Raw genomic sequence first — 22506 nt, forward strand, 5'->3', positions numbered from 1 at the left:
GTTAAACCTATAAAAGTCTGATGTAAAAGCATGTGGGTTCAGAAAATTCATCTATTTTGAGGCAAAATTATATTTGACAGAGGCGGAGAGATAAAAATTGATATTAATACCCGTTAATCGCTGTCGTTCCTCGCCAAAGTGACATGAGAATCAATCAATTTATATCCTTTGCTTTCTGTAAAATTTAATGGGATAATTTTCCCCACCTCTGAAAATATCACTTAAAAGTCATTATAACAAACGCAGAAGTATTTTAATGTGCCAATTTTGCTTCACACGGGCTGGTTTGAACATGTTAATCAATAGGTACACAAATATGCCACGGGTGAGATGGCTCGTACTACGTATCTACATTATTACGGAAAAAAGGTCAAGGTTAAGGTATCAGCTGGTCTTGTATACAGTGGCGTAGACTTAAGAGATTATTTTTATATGCTTATATATGTTTTACAAACATAGAGAAAAAACATAAATAACTATAACCTGTACGATAGCCTTTTAAAGCTCTTACAACTCAATATAATGTAGAAATTACATCAGGAAAACTTGAGGCAACTGAATCAAAACTGATTACGCTATACGCTTAATTTGAACATAAATTTTGGGCGATGATGAGGATAATAGGCAAATTATTTGCGTCAAAATAATTTATAATTTTTCCGGTTGACATCAGAAACTGCTGAAGGAGTAGTCTCTTCCTTCATATTCCAATTTTATCTTTTTCCATATAAGGGAAACCTCTAGTTCATTATTTATTCCCAAGGCCTCTGATTCATTTATTGTTTAATCAGCCGAGAAGGGAAATATTGATTGGGCATGCTATAGCACCAATATACGAGGCTGAGCAGAAAGCATGTGATTTATTAGAAATTTAAAACCACATCACTTAATTGCTGGCAACGGTCCTGCGGAAGGTTTTCAATAATTCGTGATGAGATTTAACATGAGAACTAGTATTCGCAGAAGAACTGAGAGGGCTAGTTAATTGATATTTGAATTTCATAATTATGGAACAATGTGAGAATATAAAGAACTATGATTGTATTGAATTTTGGATAATAATTATGTGGATACTAGTGTTGATGATCTCTTTGTCAGATAATTTTCAACAGAATTACATGGCCCAATCCCTAATTATAAAGGTGTGTGTGTGTGTGCTATTGTGTCCATGGGGTTATGCACGCTTGTTTAAGCTATCGTTTGAAATAAACAAAGTTCAGCATTTCATAGATGTATTCCATCGACTACATTCACCAACTATCCCGGTTAAGGTTTAAAATGCGGAGATAACTCGTGTCTATTTTGACATAGGATAAAATTCACTCCAATATGGTATAATAAATAATAGGGCACGTTATTTGAGGGCTTTAGTGAATGAATCGACGTGCGTTATGAGAAAACAACAAAGGAGTAGATCTTTTCGCGGATTAGTAGGAGGAGGAATGTGAAGAGAGAGAGAGGAGTATGTGGGGAGGGTGGATGTTGTAGTAGGATTAAGCAGGCAGTTGGGAGTCTTACTGCGAAGTAAATGGTGCGTGCGAGCAGAGCAGTGGGGAGGGCTTGTAATGTTCGCGAGGGATGAAGAGGATAGAAAGAATGAAGCCGTACGAGAGCGGGGAAGTCGGAGTGGGGAGGGGAGGGGGAGGAAGCGCACAGCGGAGTGTGCGGAGTGGAGGAAGTGAGTTGTGGGGTCGAGAGGTCGCACATTGGAGCTCAATGAATAGGAGAGCAGACAGAAGAGCCGAGAATTATGGCGATCGAAACGTGGATGGGTGGCAGAGGGGGGTTGCGGGCGCCGTGCCTGCCTGCTTCGGGGGTTGCCTCCAGAAAGGTTAAATTTTACTCGGGGGCGTTGGAATGCGTCCGCCCTCCGAACGACGGATGACGAGAGTTTTTGCGGCACATGCATTTTGCAGCGAGCGATTCTACTCGTCGTCTCGCGCTGATATCTTCCTCCTATCCTCTCATCATCATCCTCACATGTCTTCTTCTTCCACAGCATCGGCATTTTCCCACAGCGCTGTCCGTCATCCTCGCCTTTACAAACCTTGCAACTCATGGCCTGCCTTCTGCTTCGAGAATTTCACTCACTCGAGCGCCCCTTCATTCCCTGTCTCTTTCACTGAGTGGTGATTCATGACTTATGTCAATACGATGGCCAATGAGAAACCAATAATTTATCTAGTGAAGTACGGTATTCATTCTTATTCCTACTATGAAATCCATCACTTATTGGCGAACCCCATTACTAGTGAAGTCATTGAAGCTGAAAATAAGCTGTAACTTACGAATGTATTTAACTTAACCAATTAAAAATGACATTTAATGCGCAGTTTGAGAATGCGTTAACAAACATTAGTGATATAGAGCAGATTGACGCTACCATGATGCCGACGGTTGATTTCCATCCATTGCCGGGAGTGGAAACTGATTTTCTCTAAGACATCTGGGAAATCAAAAGGGGAACACATTTTAAGGAAAAAGTACGCGTGAAAATTCTTGGTAAATCAATTCTTTTCAAGTTATTTACGATTGAAAGCTTATATAATGAATTTTGATTGGAATATACGTTTTCAAACGGTTTTTCAAGATCTTACCTTAAGGTATGCTTAACGTCTAAAAGGCTGAAGTAAAAACAAAAAAGCTTTATAAAACAACGTCGGTACTTGTTTTTTAAGGAATCATTTAAGTGGAAATAAAGCGGAGTATAATTGTTGGACGGGAACTTATTCTTGTCGATAATAACAATTGTTTTATTCGACGTCAAATAATGGAAAGAGAATTGATTTCCAGGTATGATGACCAGGGTATTTTTTGTTAATAGTGCGTGAATATTCCTTATAAACCAGCACTGAAAAAATTAATCTCAGGGATGTCGCATTGTCATTTACAACTTCCATTATTCGTGTAGAATTCGGGGCTGCGATTGCTTTCGCATCGTCACCTGCTCTGATGATGACGATCCGCGGATCGAATCGTCGGCCTCGAAAGAATTGACCCAATCCAAGAAAATTTCCCTCGGAAAAGTCTACGATCTGATTTCACTATTGAGAAGTTCATCTTATCTGCTTCGCGATTTCATATCCTTGTACTAATTATGACTTATTGCTCATCATAATCATCAACAGACAATCTCCACTCCTCCATTATCCAAACGGCCAATCTTGTAACACCTACGTAATCACTCTGATTTACATCCCTAATCACCTGCTCTCTTTGTATTTCCCCCGAGGTCTACCTCTGCACTTCTTTATTCCTCCTGTCCTTTAGCGATAATTTTCATTATTCGATCGTGTCTCTTGGTGTGACTCATTAAACTGTCCCGTCAAGGTTATCAAAACACTTCTCTTCTCTTCTACTCTTCTCACAAGTGACTTTTTTCTGACTTATCATAACTAAGTACTCAAAAGTGCAATAACATACTAGTACTAAAACAGCCGGAGTAATCCAGGGAGAGGAAAAATGCAACAGACATGTCCAGAGCTTAAAGTGCGATGTTTTAAAAACATGTTGATACGAAAAGAAAATTCACTAGTTTGCCTTGTTACTTATTTAATAGTGAAACACTCATGTCATGTTATCCTGGGAATCTATTATCCTTACAGTTTCACTATATATCGGTCACATTTGCGTCAAAAGTATTGGCTTTTATCTGGCAGATTATGGAATATCTGTCGCAAATCACAAGCAAAATTCCTTTGGAGGGAAGAATTCATCCAAAACCGTTCTTTGGCGTTTCACACCTGCCTTTCATAAGGATTCTAAGATGTGCCAAAGTAGGCCAGTTAATGAAAGCTGATTTTTACCTCCCAAAATCTCATTAATAGTATTCCACCCAACTCCCTTCATTCGCAGGGAAACACGAGGAAAAATGTGTACTCCTCACGCGGGGGTTGGGTGCGCCATCATCCCTCTGCGCGTGCGAAATTTTATGGCCTCATTTCATGTCGACACCGTTATCTCATCGTAAGGTTTCCCTCTGCTCCTGAGTTGTGGCAAAATCATTTCGTTTCCACGGGGGAGGAGTGATCGAGGACAGGAAGATGTGCATGGTCGCCATGTATTCAAGGAAAGCACCATCGCAACGCAGGAATGCGGGTACAGTGGCCAGCATGCGGACGCTTAGCACTTGGACAAAAAGGAGTGCTCTTTATGAAAACTGGAGATTATTGTCTTCCCTAGCGTCACCAGCTCAAAAATTGTCGGGGTGAAGTTTTGCGTTTTCTTACTTCAGACTTGAGAGAGACTGGCTGAGAAGGGAAGATTTTTCTTCATCGTAACTTCTCTTTCCTTTTCTTTCTAGCGAGTTATAGGAATGATTTGCGATTATGTTTTGAGTGAACGACCCCATTGTTGGGGTTGCGTCGCATCAAAGTTTACTTTTTAATGGTTCACTTTTTATTTTCAAACGGCAATCTGTACACGCTAGAAACCATTATAAATAATCCATTTCATCGGCAGACGATAACGTTTCTGTTTCTGAAGAGTTTTGTTTTTTCCTCGTTTCCTTCCTAAAGCCATGCTCTTCATTCAGCTTCTGCAAACGCTTCAAGCAGTCTCGCGCCATTCAAAAGGTCAGCCTTTGCCGAAACGCCTCTTTGAAGGGATGGAGTTCGTCCAACTTAATCACACGGAGGCACGCAGCCCTCTGGCGAAAGGTATGAGCGGAAGTATTTTGGGAGAAAGTGTTGCACACTTTCCTTCAATGCGCAAAGCATACCTTCTTTCGCGAAGGATTTGAACCACCTCTGGGGAGAAATGCAGAATTACATCAGCATGTGCACTTCGGAGTTTATACCCACATATGAGATCTATGAGCTGAATTTTATTTTCAATAATATTTTTTTAGCGAGGTGAAACTAGACAGGTATAACTCACTTCTATAATTGAATCACCAGAGAAACAGTGCGAAATAAATTACTTAGTAATGTTCCGCTAGAACTTTTCCTGTGCCGGCTCCTCCAAGTGAAGCCTGAACACTTGATATATATTAAGAGAAATAAATTATCAAAAAATGTGATTTACGTGACCCAATTTTATGCGGCGACGCGGCCTTACTTGCTGACCTTACGCGTCTTGGATTGCATCATTTAGAGGTTATTGCGTATGGGGTGCAGATAAGTATTGAAACTGGAGATGGCTATTTAAATCCATTCAGTTGTGAAATAGAATTAGTAATGAACGACAATGGAAGAGCATAGCTTATTCGTCTTAAATACCTATGGCTAAATAAAAGCTGCGTGAATCTTAAGTCAGGATTAGAATATAAAGGAAAAATTACAAAAACAAAATGTTTTATACCACTCGGGTTCATAATCATTAAATAAAAAAGAATTTATCGACTCTTTGGAACATCGAACTTTTTTACTGATAGAATATTCAACTAAAATATAAAGATAAAATACCGGGATAGCCGAAAAACATGTGATACCACTGAAGCAATGATCGATTCGACATTAGTACCATCACCTAGTCCATGGTGCTAACTAAAAATCATATGCATATCTTAATTATTTAGTTATGATTTCTTCATTTCAATTATCAGAGTTGTGCATCAAAACTACCTGCGTAAGTCTAATCAGTTGATAATATCAACTATTATATGGATAAGTATTAGATTTTATTTATCAGCCTAGACAGATTAGCTTAGTTCATGAGCTAGATGTGTTGACCTTATCATTTGTATAATATCAATCATCATTTGAGAAATTAATGGTTCGCATGCTTGCAGAATAATCGCTATCTCTGTTCAAAGGCCTTCGACCCCATAATCCCATGGTGCTTTTCTCTCTGGTTCCACATGCCTACCCTGAGGCTTTTCCTCTGTAAACCCACAATCTCTTACTCCCCCCTACTGTGTTTACCAAGTACGTATCACGGATTTCAGCATCCCCTAGCCGCTTGATGCGATGATTATACACAACTTCTGCCTCCTCTTCATATCGTCCATCAGTTCCCCATCACATCCATCACCGCCTCTATACACCCCGATTTCCCTAAATGCGATACAAATCGTCTGCTCTATCCAAACTTAATTTAATTCACATGCTGGTGCTTGCTTGAATTGCTCTCGTTCATGGCTCGCTGCTCCTTCATGAAGCCTCAATATTTTTCTTCCGTGGCTTTTAGCAAATGCAATCTTATCCCTTGGGTATCCTATACCATTTTATGCGTAGGCGAAAATAATTGTTTTCCCAATACAACACAGAACAAGCGCGTGTTCAACTGAGTTTTCCTTCGCTTTATATTGCCTGTTAAGCATTTCGAAATTTGGACTTTGCCTAGTGAACTCCTTCAAGTCCTCCTGTTCTTTGCTGGGCGATTCACGGCTATTTTAACTTTGCTAAAGGCGGCATAAAAATTCGCGGCAGTCCAGAAAACTGTTGGGGTGGACGGTTTTTTCTTTTCTCAATGTAATATCCTAATAAAATTTTCTAATTCCTTATTTACATCAAGCGGTTAGTAGTTGAAATCAGTGAAGTAAACTAGATTTTAAGACTGATTTTCGTCATATTTAGCTATCCAATGTAAATTTGTTTACCCCAACGCTTTTACGCTCTCATATTATTGAAAATAAAATTCAGCTCGTAGGTCTTAAACACAAAAAAGATCATTGGATTCACCATGGCGGAGTGCATCGAATCTATTCATCGAGTCCTTTTTTACGCAAGGCGGATCATTATTTTGCAGCGTGTAGACTCTTCCTCATTCGTTTTGATTGGGCCAATAAATCTCCCGTAGCGTAGTTGGGAAACGTCGGGGTTTGATCCGAAGCGGTGTAATGGAAGGAAGGAGAATTATTTAAGGGCGAAATTACCGGAAGATACAGGAGATATTGGCGCAGGCTTAAAGGCGTGCGCCCCCCACCACCCCCTTCAGCATCCAATGAATCTGCCGTGTGGGAGCGACGCGGAGGCTGAGAGGATCGGCAGCGGGAAGGGCCGACGACGCATTGGAGGATTTACCTCCCTCGACGGATTTACTCTCCTGCTATGGGCCTAAAACATCACTACTCGAGATCATTTAAAAAATCTTCGATATCCGTTGCAGAGCAATATTGGAGGAAGAGAGGCACGGTGGGGAAAATGTAGAGGGCAGCAGAGATTCGGAGGTAATTGTAGGTACAAGATCCATAGATCCATGCTTAGAATGCTTTCCTTAATGCTTTTAGGCAAGTGATGATTATAGGATAAAAATGTTTCATGGACACTATAACTGATGGTGGTAGTTAATTAGAGCAAATAAAAAATTATGTTTAGGGTTTAAGAGTGGTATATTTTGACTACCGTTTATGTCATTATTAGTTTTAATGGAATGAAAACGTTCCCCTTCGCTTTGCATTTTTTTTATTTATTTAGGATTGCTTCCTAAATGGAGCAGTTGGATTTTTGGCAGTGTGGATTGGGTTTTTGGGTGCATGGTGGCCATGAAGTGGAAAATGGAAGCTCCCCTACGAAGAGGTGAACGAGCGGAAAGATATGCATCGATATAAATTAATTACAGTCAGGAATTCTGGCTTCATTGGCAAGTCCGCTCATGGCTAAGAAACTGTTTGAAGGCGTCCAGTTGCCAAGTATTACTGAGAAACTACTTGAATAAAAGATGAATCAAATTGGCTGATTTCTGCTCATAAAAATTTGACGATCCTACTCATATTACGGCAGTGGCCGCATTACCAGTATAAATCAATGGATTGACTTAATTTTCTGTAGTAATTCGACATTTTTTTCAAGTGGCATGTCTATCCTAGGGATTCCTGTATGTGTATCCTGGGGATGTAATTTTGCAGAGATCAATCAAGTAGTCACAACCTTGCCTTTAGCTTTGGAAATTTTCATTTGGAGGAGAGATGAAGGAGAATGAAGCATAAATTCGCTGTGATCTCGAGTCTGTAAAATGCGCCGAACAGCACTGCGGTATATAAATGAGTGATGGTGGCCTATTGAAAAATAGAGACTTTGTACTCTTCTGTGATATTGATTTATTGTCTGTTAAAAAAATTGAATTCCATAGCCGTGAAGGATTTGTATAAAGCGGAATATAAAAGTTGCTCTTACCTCCGAAAAGAAGACATGTGTAAGTGGTCAAGATGGCCGTCCAGCGTCGCCATCCCGGTGTCATTCTTGGAGCATGACGTCACGGATCAGTTCCACTCGGGTCCATCATCACGTCACGGCAACAGCTCAACCACGCGCCATCTGTCCCAGAGAAATTAAAACAGATTGTAACAATTTATAACAATTATTTCATTTTATTCCCGGCAAATAAATCTTGCCACAGAAGCTGGAAGAAATTTATCGAAGAGACTTGAATTAAATTTAGCATGAATATATTTTTTATTATTTACGTGGGAAAAATACGGCTATAATAATATGGCTTTTCAACTTAAATTTTGGCTATGCATTAATGAAAAATAATGCCAGTAACTGAAAACAGTGTAGATATGTAATAGAGGCAATCGCTCATTCTTGTCGCTGATGTGGCATAAAGATGCATTGCAGATATTTACGAAGATCATAAGACAAGGATCATCTCTCCGGGAAAATTGTGCAGTCTTATTATCACATAATCACGATTTCATGGAATTGGAATGGCTTTTCAAAGTCTTAGTTACATTAAAACTGATTTCATTGCGTGAAAGATGTTGAATCTATTATTTTTTAACTCCGGGCGAAAAGTATTTTCAGCATTTATATAGTTTTAACTTAAAGTATGGTTTTAAGGTTGAATTTCAGTAAAGCCGTCAAGTAAGGAAGCAAAGAACTTTGTGATTTTTGAGCGACATCTTCAGATAGCGGCGAAATTTTAGAAACAAAAAATTGAAGTAATAGTCTGTTCAATTAAAACCTAAAATAACTTCTCTTTACATGTACCTCACACCTGCACGTATATATCACTATAGTACTTAAAGTTACATGGATTCACTTTGTTTTCCAGCATCAGAAGAACAGGGAATTACGTTAGACTGCATAAATTTTGCAGGCTACTTCTAAAATTGGGTGCGCGCGATTTTTTTATAATCTGAAAGAAAAACTTACACATGTGTCATTTTTTCTTATTCCGCTTTTTTCCTTACCCATCCTTTTTCACCCAACTGAAGGAACTTGCTAGGAAGAGGTTCACGGAAGTTGACTTTTATATATTACAAGTCAATGAATGGATTATTTTTGTGCCGTAATATGAAAATCTTTTGCAAGACCTTATTGGATTTTGGGGATTAAATTCGTGACAGCTAGTTATTTTGATGAATTGAGGTTTTTCAGTTCTGAATAAAGAACTCTTCCAGACTTAATTCATGGATGTGTAAAAAATTATATCTACCATAAAAATTAAGAAAAACATTCTAGGTGAAGAATGTTTTTGCTAATTACTCATGCAGAAAAAAACGATTTATAAATTGATTAGGTAACTCAGTCGAGGAAAGTAACAAAAACTCATCACACTTATAAATATATTAGTAATAAATCTTTGGAGAACTGTTTCGTTTCTATGTAAGTTAAACATTCTTCATGATTTTCGTCTGATCATATCATCTGTAAAAGCTAATTTTTACAAATTTTAAATTTCCAAGTGCGTAGAATCGTCTTTATAGCCATGCTCGGGTGCCTATCTCGGTGTGGCATCGAAGTAACTATCGAAGCATTTTTGGGGAAGAAGATAGCCATCGGAAAGGGTTGCGTTATAGCTTTGTGCATTTCTGTAGGGCGTGGAAGTACGAAAACACGACCAGGCGGCCTGCAGTACAAGAAATTTCTGCTGGGTATTAGTTTTAGCGGTCTTTGAAGGCTGGAGGTGCCATGTCTCAGTCTATCTCCGCGTGTAAAGGTAGACTTGGGTGCTCTTAGATAGGGGTTCCCGATATGTGTTTGGGGGGGCATGGCAGTCGCCCTCGCCCTTCTCTCCAGTGGTCGCGGTCGATGCCCTCGCCTCCCGCTTCCCTCTGCCGTCGTCTCTCCGGGGAATGAGGGCGAAAGACTCTGTGGGGAGGGAACAGTAACGCCATGTACCCCACGCGGAATGTGCTGTTGATGACCGAGGCGGGCTTATCATTGTCACGAGCTGTTCGTGCTAGTTTTTAATTATTAAATTTATTTTCAAATTTAAGAGAAATTTTTCCTAAGTTGATTGGTGACTGTTTGTTTAAATAAGAGGGAATATTGATAAAAATAATATGAATTGGAAGGCATGCAAAGAAGCGTTATTGTCCAGCCGAGTATTTGTAAATAAATCGTATAAAACGGTTCACTTCTTTAACAGACGATTTTGGCGTTTGGTTTTTCATTCTGTTGACGATTTGATGTTTAAACTAAGTGTCGCTTTTTTGTTGATGAGTAACGGTTATCAAGAGCTTATATGAATGGTGAAGGGGATTGCTGTCAAAAGAAGGACCCATGGCTCCATTTCGGTACGAGTATGTTAAATTACGGAAGTTAAGTGCTTGAATTTTTTTAAACAACGGAAAAATTGTATATAAGGCAAAAATATTCAATATAAAAATTTCAACTCCGAAAAATTTAGTTCTCATCAGCTGCAACAATTTAAAAGCCAAATTACAGATCATGCGGTTTAAATAACGGACGCAACCGTCCTCATTTGGTGACGTAAGTAAACCTTGCTGGCAATCGCTGCGACAAGCTTTTATTTACATTCGCTTCGTGCTTTAGCTGAGGTATGTAGTGCCTTAAGCATTACATTTTCAGCTTTGTAAAGGTGTTAAAATGCCTAATAGAGCCTATGCAAATATAACCTATGGCGTGAGAGCACGTTTTTGCTCCTTCATGTATCGAATAGAATAACATTGCAACTTTAATGGCCCGTGGTATTTACGATATGCAACAAAAAATGTTTTTTTCGGAGGGATTGACTATCTTAAGATACAATGTTTCATTGATAAAGTAATCCTGTCCCAGCTATGACCCTTTGCGAACAATAATAATGTATCTAGTGACCACAGCTGCCGCAATCTACGTTCATTATAATATATTTGGAAAACACATTTAAGATTAACCATGCCCTATAGAGGTAGAGGTAGGTTTTTAGCGTAGTGCGGTTCGGACCCGCGAGATACGATTTGGTATGACGAAATACTCCGCCGCCTCCTCCCGTCGGAATACTCCAATGTAAGATTTCTAAAAGGGAAAATGGCGATGACATCACAGATGTGGATGGAGACAGAAGCGAGGAAGAAGAGAAGATGGGATGCATTTGCGCACCGTGGTGTGTGCATACAATTGACCCTCGTGCACTCCGTCCAGCGAAGCAAATTGGACTAGGGAAGAGGAAATCTCGTCATGCAGTGCGAGTGTGAATGAAGAACGAAATGTTAATGCGCGCGGCGAAAATGAAGAGATGAAAGGAGCAGAAGACGCCATTTAGAATGCAAATGCAACTGGCCGCATCGTCATTGCATGAGAATAAGTTTTTTTTATAAGTAGAGTTAAATGCATTTTTGCCTGCATGAATATTCGCCTAAAACGCTTGAATATAAAGCAGTCCAGCATTCAAACTTTTTGCATTCATAAATGTTCTCCTTGAGCCAGGCTCCTTTGTGTACATTTTCTCTTATACTTAAAGAATATGTATTCCATTCAATAAGAAAAAAACTTTTTCATTAAACTAAGAAAAAAATTAGCCCTAAGGATTTGTTTTACTTCAGGAAGTTCCACATGAATGGCTTCAATCTGATTACAACTTTTATTACGTCTTTGTTTCATTTATTACGAAAATTGTCAATATAATACTATCCTTCACCCTTGATACTACCGCCTAGTTGGAAAGTATAGAATGGTGTCATACACATCGTCAGTATCAAGATGAATTTGCTGTTGACAATTTTAGGTCGAAATATATGTGAACTTTGTGTATTGCTTTAGGGTTTTTATTTGTTAATCGTATATTATGAAAAAGTATTATCTATTTGGTATGAAATGCGTTTTTGAAAATTAATGGACCCTCTTTATTGTCAAAAATGCTTGTTTGAAAAACAGTTGTTTTTCGTATTATTAAAAGATGATAATCATATTTATTACTTTGAAAACATATAATTCAATAATTATTAATGGTAAAAATTACTCATCGCATGGTAATTGACCATGTCTTAAAAATGAAATTTTCGCCGCACGACAAGCAAATGTGTGGTGTTATACTTGCTGCTATTTTATTTTCTACCGACTCTTTTTTTCAGAATTTCTATTTCGCCTGTATGTTTGCAACGGGATTTTGAGTAATTTCCAAATATAACATCTACCCCTTCACAAGATGCAGTCTATACATTAACAGATCGCATTTTAACAGCCGAGCAGAATTGTTGACTTAAGTGTTGAGGCGAATAGTATGAATGAGGGAAACGTATAAAGAGGGCAAGTATTAATAAAGCTCAGATCTTTCCCCGAAGTTATGCTTGTACCCTCACTCGTCAATGGTTTGAGTTGTAATTAGAGGATCATTATTAGAGGCTCGGGAAAGAAATCTGAGAGATGTTATCTCGAAGAAACGAGGAGAATAAGACCACTTGCAAAGTATTTCTATTTTTTTCTCACACACAGGGGTCCATTAAATATTTCCAACGCCCATTTTTTTCCGTCGTATTTCAAGAAAATTGTTACTTGGAGGATAATGGCTTAAGGCGAGAGATGGAACTGGGACACGAACATAAATGTGTCTGACATGGGAAAAGTTTGAGGGTATTGCCAAGGCCTAGCAATTACCAATTTAAGACGTATTTCATATTTGATGAAGCCCTCATTTCAATGGCCCCAGCCGCAGAGAAGTCGCTGGTGAAATTACGCCGAATAACCGATAAATGACGCGAACTTTATGCGAATCCAAAACTGCGATTCAGGAGTCTACGCTTTCTTTTCGGAGACGCCTGAACTGACGTCCTCTCTTCTCCCCCACAGAGCGACTTCATTATCCTCGGCGGTGGTAACTATCAAAAATTACTAGGCCTTGTCTTTCACATGCATTTGTACCCCTGCTTCGAAAGTGTTTAGCTCAGGTCAAAATTGTTATCGCACACGTGAATACGCGTACCCTTTTCTCTTTTGAGAAAAAAATGAAACCCTCCGCCGACTGCCATTGTTCTCTCGGCATTTGCCCTTGCAGTTTATAGCTCAGAGCTGACGACAGAGATACGCAAAGGATAAAAAGTACTGGCTTAAACAATAACACTGCCAGGGAAAGAAAAGATCGAGCCCGTTAGATGGAAATGAAATGCGTGAGAAGTGAAAAGGGCGAATGTCAAAAATAAAAGAACGAGGTGAGTGGATGAAGAGAAAGGTGTGAGTGCCGTTGGTACGAGCGAGGCGAGTGTGGTGCAGAGAGGGGGGGGGTTTCGGAATGGCAATCAAGGACAGTGTGATGACAGATGAGAGCAAGTGAGGGAGCTGACACTGAGATCCTTTTGCATACGTGTCGCCTCCACACCTCCAATGCCAACATTAAAAAAGAAAAGTTCGAATGATGGGGCCGAAAGAGGTTGTCCTAAAACAATAAAATTCATTGAAATCCAGCATTTATTCACTCTTACCACAATAAATCCAGAAATCAATTTGTGCTCTAGACGTGTCAAAGAGAGATTTAGATTTGAGTTCCGTCCGAAGTCGCTGGCATCAAAAACTTTTTGCGTGCGTTGGTGGAGAAAAATATTTTTTATAAAACCATATTTTTGTTAAATTGTTTCTATTGAACATTAGTTAGTTTTCTAGAAACTATCACACAACAGCTGAAGTTGGTTCAAATGGAGTTCAAAAGGTATTTTTTATATCGAAATCCTGAGGTTTTAAAATTTTAATTCCTTAAATAGCCAATGTTTTTACACAAAATGATTCGTAAATGCCAAGAAGCGCCTCTATGCTTGCTAATTTTTTTTCGCACTTATTAACTTAATAAATTAATCTGTCCATGGAATAGGGAATTATCATCGTTGACGTGGAGCTTTTGATGTAATTCATTTGGTATCCATTTTCTTGTCTTATATGTTTTATTGATTACCTGAAGTCATTGCCTAACCCTGATTATTATAAGCCCTTAACGGAATGAATATCGTTTTTGTCCGAAAGTTCAGTTTTCACGGCCATATGGGGTATACTTTTACTGTTCAAAGGGGTTTGGGTTGGATGGCCTCAGGGGCTCCAGTGATGTTTGGAACAAAACACGTTTCACCGTCCTTAGTTTTCAACATTTGAAGGGCGAATTAAATAGATTTTTGTTTCCTTTCCTCATAGATCGGGAATGGTGAACGAAATGGAACTGTAAATACATCGGGAGGAGCTCAAGCCTCGTTCGTTGGCACGTAAAAAGCACGCTATAGCAGTAGCGCAACAATTTCAAGTGAAGCGAACAATCTCAGAGGGGTTTACGGTTGCCGTGAGGATTTATGGGATTGGAGGGAGGGAGGGAGAGAGAGAGAAAGGAAGGATGAGGAAGAGAGCGGCGACACGCGAGAAAGAGAGAGAGGAATAAAAAAAACGAAGGCGGAGAGGGCGCACGATGCCCATTGGTGCCATTCGAGGGCGCATTCCCAACCCCTCTTCCCCCCACCTCCATTTCTCACGCTCATTTCATCTCGATGTCCCCGGTGGCCTCAAAAATTCAGCAGGTTCTCGGTGTCGGGGATGAGGTTAAGATAAAAAGGAACGGATGGTGAAGGGAAGTAGGAGATAGAGAGAGAGATGGAAAGATGCATCGGGTGCGGAATGAGAAAGGTGAGGGAGGAGGCGATGTAATTGGACGACTCCTCGTGGGATGATGGGATGCGGACATTAATTATTTTCAAAAAACTTCGCTTCGATTGCTAAAGGTGAGAAACATAAATGTGTGGTGAGCCAAGAAAATTGCATAAAAAATGATTTTATGAAGTTGATCGCATGTATAGTCATTCATATTGTTATATCCTAACTTATTTTTCTAGCCGATCAATTTATCATTGAACGCAAAGGCTATTGTTCAATCCGACCCGGTCCGTCTTATTCGCCGCTTTTTAGTTGGTGCATGAGTCCTTGGAACATTCCATAATGGCTGAACTATGCTGATTGTGGGGAATGCATCGTTGACAGTCACAGTGTGCACTTTTCAGAAAAGAATGACGCAATAGTGGAAAGTTCTAGAACGCACGGGGGGCGGTCGTATGCCGCGATTCCTTAAAAACTGCACGCATCATTCACTCGAGGTCATTTCGTGTAGTGTCGGGACGCGCGTTGCGGGCACCCAGAGGGCCGTGGAAGAGTAGCTCGTCGATTGACCCGGAGAATCCGAGGGAGGAGATCACTATTGTTCAACAACCAACAGTGTAAAATACATTCCTTGCGGCAAATGCCGTGTCTTTCATTTCTCACCGATACTGTCCCTCCGAGAGGACCACTTTTGCAGTCCGGAAACCCTTAGCATCAATCAAGATCCCTAATCTGAGTCGCCCCATGTCCAGCTGTCCACGAGAGGACACGAAAATATTAATTCATAATTATATCCAAGAATTTCATTCAAATTAACGAGTAAATGGAGGCGATTATCATGTAAAATATTAAGATTTATAAAACAGGCATTTCTTGCTATCATTATAAAAGAGTACATAATAGAAAGTAATTATACCGGAAAAAACTGATAAAATTTTTTTTTACGCAGATTGAGCAACTAGCATTTGAAATTCAGATGATAATTCACGTTTTGCCCGTAAAAATCTTCATTAAAATGTATTAAATAGTAATTTTTGGGTCTTAGATTAAGATTATGTTTTCAAGTTAAGATTTCTAGCTCTAAAATTTCGCCCTGTTAAATTTCATCAGGTCTTTGAGGGATGTTGTTGATTCAGTGTGAAGCAGTGATGCATGGTGTAGGGAGCGGGTCCCGGGGTGAGAAATCTTGGGAGCGGGAGGAGGGGTGGGGTTGGAGGTGGGCCCGGGGGTGGGCGGTGGTGGAGGCTGGCGGGATTGAATGGTCGTGTCTGCAGGGAAGGAGGTAGGGAGGAGGAGATTACAGTTGGAGGGAGAAGGTGGATCGGTGGAGAAAGGGACGTTCGTTCTAGGGATCGGTGCATTATGCGTCTGCCAAAGGATTTAATTAAAACTAAATTTTCTCCAAAGGCGGCGCCGCAACTGCTTCGTCTTGCTCCTTTATTGCGGACCAAATTCGCTTCATCTTTTTCTTCCTGCCTCGAGTCCGTTCATAAGAAGTTCCAGTGTTCCTTTCGAAGGGATCCTTTGCCTTATAACTTCAGACAAGTCTTGCATTTATCATTCAGAGAGAACCGAAGGATGGCGTTCCGCGGCCGGGAGTACGGACGGAGCGTGTATCGTGCATTTTTAACTCTGCATCACCTGTAGAGTTCGCCTCGAGGTTTCATACGCCGTTTTCATGGTTCTCGCCAAGCAAAAATCCCCTTTCTCAAATGCTACATTCTTTGTATTTCCAGTGAAATGTATGCTATTCGACAAAGACGATGGATTTTATTTCTCCATTTTTAGCCCAGGTATTTTCTCCTCAGGCTAGAGAATTAACAATTTCATACTAATGACGTTTTTTACTTTTAAAGTAAAACATATTTATTTTCTAGATACAACAAGATATAAATTAATACGGTGATACATAACATTAACACTGATTATATGTTTTATTATGAATATTTGATATTGTTAAACTTTTACACTATAATTATCTCCAATTAAACTCACGATAAAATTCGTCAAAATTACATTTAATATATTTATAAGGCTAAAACATTTATTGAAAATTCAACTTAAAGGCATTAGAGCCCTCGCGGCTTTGAATTGCGTAATAAATTACAAACTCATGCGTACGTATTTGAACCATTTTCAAGGTGCAATGGAATGAGTGGAAAAGAAAAACTATGGCTACTTAAGCAAAACTTTAGTGATGAAAATATGAAATTTTGGCGTCTTTGAGTGTTCCGAGTTAAAATGAAATGGCTGTCTTCATAACAAAAATGATTTTAAAAACGATAAAAAGTCTTCATAACTAGTCTTCGTAACTTCCGTTCCGGGAGCGTGATTGAAAAAGTCTTTTTATCCTATAAAAAATGCAGGGGAGTTCGTTTTGTTCGTGCCAAATCAAAGGAGACCAGGCTGGAAGCGTAAAAATCCCAGTGTTATTTTATGTCAAGATTTTGGCATCTTATCTGGAGGGCCTCGTGTGACTTTGTTAAGAGAAGATAATGAATGTAGTTTTGATGGAATTCTTAGCCAGTGATTCTTCATATTATATCACACAATGGAATCTTAACGAACGTTTTCTTGAATACGAAAATTTCGGCAGCTTCTAGTCCCTAAATAAAAGTAATTTTTTATTTAAAATATTTCAATTGTAAGGAATTAAATTGCCTTCTTCCCGTGCTAGTAATACATTATCACCTACGGACATTTTAACCCTTCACTGCATGAATTTTTCAAAATTGATGAAATAAATCATAGGTACGTACATTAAGCTTATGTTCATGGAAAAAATAATGAAAAATTTTTTTCCAAAATTTTGAGTACTAAAGTTGCAAAATAGTAGCCGTTCCATATATGGCACACCATGCAGTGGTCACCCTATTTTATTAGTGCTTTCTAAAGCCTATGTAAAGCACAGATTACCTCTTTAAAAGACTAAATGATATCATATATGCCGGTGATGGCTTTCATGGGCCCCTGGATTACTGATGCATGTGAGCCACTAAATCCGATCCTAAATCCCCCCACCCCTTACTCACTTTAGACGAGATATAGGCACTTTCAGGTTATTTCATACGTAAGTACCTTATATAAGTTTTTTAATACTTGCTTTCAGTCAAATTTATAATTGAATCGATTTTTGATCCAGGCCACCAGGCGAATACCCCCACCTGTCTCTCATTGCCGCCGGCCCTGATCACTCAGTAATTGTAAGTAAAGGAGAGAAATTATACAAATAGTGTACGACTTGACTTGCAAAGGAAGTCATTCAAGTGTCACCACCAGATCTCGTTCAAATTTGGGTAGGTGATAGGAAATGGTTACCCATGAGATGCAGTTTTTGTTCCGCCACCAACGCTCAATAATTTTCGAGATATTAGTAACGGGAAGTACCAGAAAACTCCTGCATATTATGCACCCCGCAATCCAAATAATGGGCCCTTCTACACCCTCGCTATGATGAAGAGCACTGATGGCGTTTTGTTGTGCTGCGGATTGCATAACTTCATCATTTTTTTTTCCATCTTTGGATGGAGGATTACTGCCTTTTCCCTCTTGCTTTTGTCTGACTGTGCAAGCAATGTCAGGAATGGTGACCTAGGGAGGACCCCGGCAAAAAGTTATTTTCTTCCCCTTTGCACAGAGTAATCCTCAGCTCAGTTCTGAAGTCTGCTAGAGATGTGTATTTTGCGATATGCTTATGAATGAACATTCATCCATATAATAGCCGTGAGTTGATCACAATGACATCAAGAAGGTGGTAGAATAGGCGAAAGTACCACTTTTTTATTACATTTTAATCCCCCTATTATGCTGTCTAGGAGATCTACTCCTCCCATGTGATGGTTATATATCATAATCATTTGTGGGCAGTATGTTTTCTTTTTCTCGTGTATTTCTGTTTTTTTTTTGTTTGTTTTCTTTTGTTTTGACTTGATTGAGTGACAGCTGGCCAATGAATTTGAGGGCAGAGTGAAATCTTTGTTATCCATCCATTGCACAGATGACACATCTACTTCCTCTTCTGTCGTGGTACATTTTTCTGAAGTTCCACGTCCCTTTTTTCTCAAATCTATTTCCAAAGAGAGCTTCCGACATTGTACTCTGTTTCTTCGTAATGTCCCTAGTGATTCAATTCCTCATTTGTTTACGTAAACCACCAAGGGCAATGATATGTCCTAGTTGTCAAAGAACACCTTATGGTATTTATGTTGTGGAATATAACTCCAGAGACGCACTACTACATTCGCACTTGCACCCACATAAAGCTCTTCAGCACGCCGATTGGTTTCGTCCCTTTTTTTTACAGTATATTACGGTATTTGGAAAGACCTTGAAGGCATTGGATACAAACTTGGGGGAGGACGTCATCTAAAAACCTATGGAGAGATGGGATCAACTAAAAGTTACATAGCATTTACAATGCACCTGTTTACGTTTTGTGCTCGCCAAGCGTAATAAATACTGTAAAATTGAACACAAAAAGGTGCAAGGAGTGTTTCATGTTGGCCAATCTTCTGTTTTAATTCAATGTAACTGAGCCACTGCATCTACAATGTTACGATTAATTATGCCACAAAATTTACTTCTTTTTATCCATCTCGCAGATGAAATAGCTATCTGGTGACGTCACAGGGGTCATCGATGTAATGGGAATGTCGTTCAAAGATATTTGAACTGATTTAATTTGTAGAGGCAGCGTTACACATTGGAGGGGTAGGATAGGAAAAATTAGTACTGTTATCCATAATGGAGTTTGAAGAGTAACATAATGTACGCCCATAATAACATAAGCCCACTAGTACCATGAAAAAACCAACTTTGGCAGGTCCATGTAGTCCTCGCCCATCCGAAAAATTGTCAACATTAAATGGCAACAAATATGTGCACTCACTGTTATAATAATTGCCCATGCATGAAAAAATTACTTTTGAATAATTCAAATCAACATTATTTCAGTATTCACTGAGGTACCTCACTTATATGCTTCGGCTACTTGTACACACGGGAAGTACTCTTCAATGGGAAAATAAAGCAAAAACTATGCAGAACAAATATTTCACAGCTATGCAACGAAGTGCACTAAATCACGGTGCTGGTATCAGACCGTCACTATCGAACAAAAAGGTAGCATACATATCAGTAGGCCAGTGACGAAGAAATCACTCGAAAACAAAAAGGACCACCACTGCATGGTGTGCCATATCAGGCACAGATACTTATAACAACTTTTACGCATCAAACAAATACTTTTGTGCTATTCAAACTACCAGAAATATAGTATACACATATATTATCAATAATTAAATTATTTTGGCTGCCTGTGTTTGCTATAACTTCAATTTATAAGAAAGTAAAAATGTTAAAAAATTGCAAAAAAAAAATTTGACGCATTCACATGGATGTGAGTACATGAAACAATGGTGCTGCAAAGTAGCGGTAGACATTGGACTTCATGGTTTTCAGCAGACTACAGGCAATAGGGCTTGAAAATTTCAGGCCGGTATCTAGAATAATACCCGCAGTGCAAGCCATTAAATAAGCTGTGCCATATATGGCACACCATGCAGTGTAGGGTTAATAGAAATATCGTTTCGAATGGCGTCATTAATAGGCTACTCATAGGGTTTTCTTCTGAATGATTGCGTTGTTTTTTTAGTAAAGCAAATGAAAGATGCGTGAGATTTTCGCACGGCTCTGGGGCACGCTGCGTGGAATCGCGTGCGGGGGTGCATTCACATAATTATCACCCACCACGTCCCATCCTGCAGGTCGGGCCACCCACATTACTCGTCTGCCACGCGCATTGCAAATGGACAGGGGCATGCATGCATGGGACTTGGCCTGCTTCTCCTCCCCCCCGATGCATTCATTCATTCATTATATATGGGCCGAGGGGAGGAATCACTCACTGCTCTCTCTATTGGATCTCTCCGTGAAGGCGAACGGACGATTATTAATGCCTCCGATCTTCAAAGCCTCCCATTGGTTCTCTCGGGTCACTCCGAAGCAGGAAGAAATGGAGACGGGGCGATGTATGCAATCGTTGAGAATACACTTACGAAACACACGCGATGCAGTATGCATCATAGCTTTGCGTCACTTCTTTGAATCATAGAAAAGCTACGCCATTCATGTAGATGAAGAATACCATGGAAGTATGTTTGAGGATATGGATCAAGATTTTGTCTTTCTCTACTGAGCCTCTGAAATATTTTTGAATAGATGGCTCTCAAGAAGTTTTAAATTTCCACCCAGTAGTAAGAAAAGCAGACTGTCTACGGAAAGACGTGCTCCGTGTCTTCGTGAAAAAGGGTCTAGAATCGAAAATATTTTCTACTTATATTGCTGTAGTGCTTTTTATTATCAACGATGGCTGTTAAGTTACCTTGGCGCATTCATTTTGGCTTCATTATTCAGCAATTTAAAACCATGATGCTATGCGTTCCACTCTATATACAATAAAGGTATTTGCACTATTTTTATGATAAGAAAATGACGAGGGATTAAAGATGAGCACAGTGCAGTTTCAAAAGAACATAAAACTCTGGAGAAGGTAAGTCGTTGAAGAAACGAACAGACACAACAAACTTAAGGAAACGGCACTTCCGGGAGATTTCCCAGCAGAATCGAATTTCAAGGAGAGTGGTTTCCTTCATCGAATCAAATTTACGAGATGGCGAGAGAATGCGTGGCGGGAGACGATGAAAAAAATGAGCCGTGGCTAAAAAGGGAGCATTTTACATTCCCCGATGGTCTCCTCGGTTGGGTGAATTCTGAGGGCTTCTCATTCTTTAGCGTCCAAAAAATTAATAAAGAGTAGAAAGAAGTGAATGTGTGCCAGGCAGATTTGGAGAACAGAAAACTGAGAGCAGTGGATGGTTAAGCGCAGAGGAGACTTCGATACAAAGCAACGATCGAGTGATCGAGGGATAATTTTTTATGTTTATCTCTTAATTATTCCCTAATCTATTCCCTCTTCGAAAATAAAATAGCTTTTTAGGATCAATTAATTTTACAGTTGAGTAATTAAATGTTCGGTATAATCATTAATGAGCTTAATGAATGATTCGATTCCACTGATAGTTATGAAATGCATTTTATTCGATAGGTTATTGCGCTAAAAAAGAAATAGTGATAAAATTGAAAATTATAAATGTTGAAGTTTGAGATGAAGCGAGCGGCATTGCGAGAGATCTGTTTTCAAAAACGACACTACTCCAAGTGACACTCACTCTGCAATATCATTCTGCAAGACAAAAGATGGTCACACAAATGACTTGCATCACCCACGGAGCGCAATCCGCGTTTCTTTCAGCGCTGCATATATTCAGTGGAATGCTGGTTTCCCGCGGAATAAAATAATGCTGAAGCAGACGAAATTAGAAAAGTCGTTCGCATCCGAAAGAGTAGTGGAGTGCAGGGGTGGGGGGAGGGAAACTAACCGGATTTGTTTGAACCCCTCCTCCCTCCTCAGCCACGACCACCACGCTTGGCTTCGTGGAAAAAAAAGAGAGTAAGAGAGGGCGGTCGATATCGTCAAAGGGGTCAACCCAAGGGAAGGGGGCGTAGTCGGGTTTCCCATCCACGCACGCCACTCCTACAGTGTGTAATCCCCATTCGACTGTGTGGGGGAGAGAGAGAGAGAGAGAGAACAAATGAAGATCAAGGTGCGAGAGAGGCACGCCGTTGTAACGACGCCGTAAAACGGGAAGAGGGGGGAATTGTGGAAGGGGATGGAGGGGAGGGATTGGTCGCCGTTTAGGCTCCGAGCTGCTTTACAGCGCGTCAGCAAATGGTGTCCTTCGCTAGATGGCAGCAGCATTGTGAAAAAAATATC

General features: G+C 39.7%; 1 protein-coding gene across 1 annotated transcript in view; it reads right to left on the minus strand.

Moving 5' to 3' along the window:
* The window catches only part of LOC124154265, a 297186-nt gene that overhangs the window by 69741 nt on the left and 204939 nt on the right, over positions 1-22506 (minus strand). The window contains exon 4 of the mRNA XM_046527881.1: positions 8058-8198. Coding sequence (XP_046383837.1) covers positions 8058-8121 — 64 coding nt within the window. The 5' untranslated portion in view covers positions 8122-8198. The remainder of the gene's footprint in view (positions 1-8057; positions 8199-22506) is intronic.

This window comes from Ischnura elegans, chromosome 1, assembly GCF_921293095.1.
Source record: "Ischnura elegans chromosome 1, ioIscEleg1.1, whole genome shotgun sequence".
NCBI classification, from domain to species: Eukaryota; Metazoa; Arthropoda; class Insecta; order Odonata; family Coenagrionidae; genus Ischnura; species Ischnura elegans.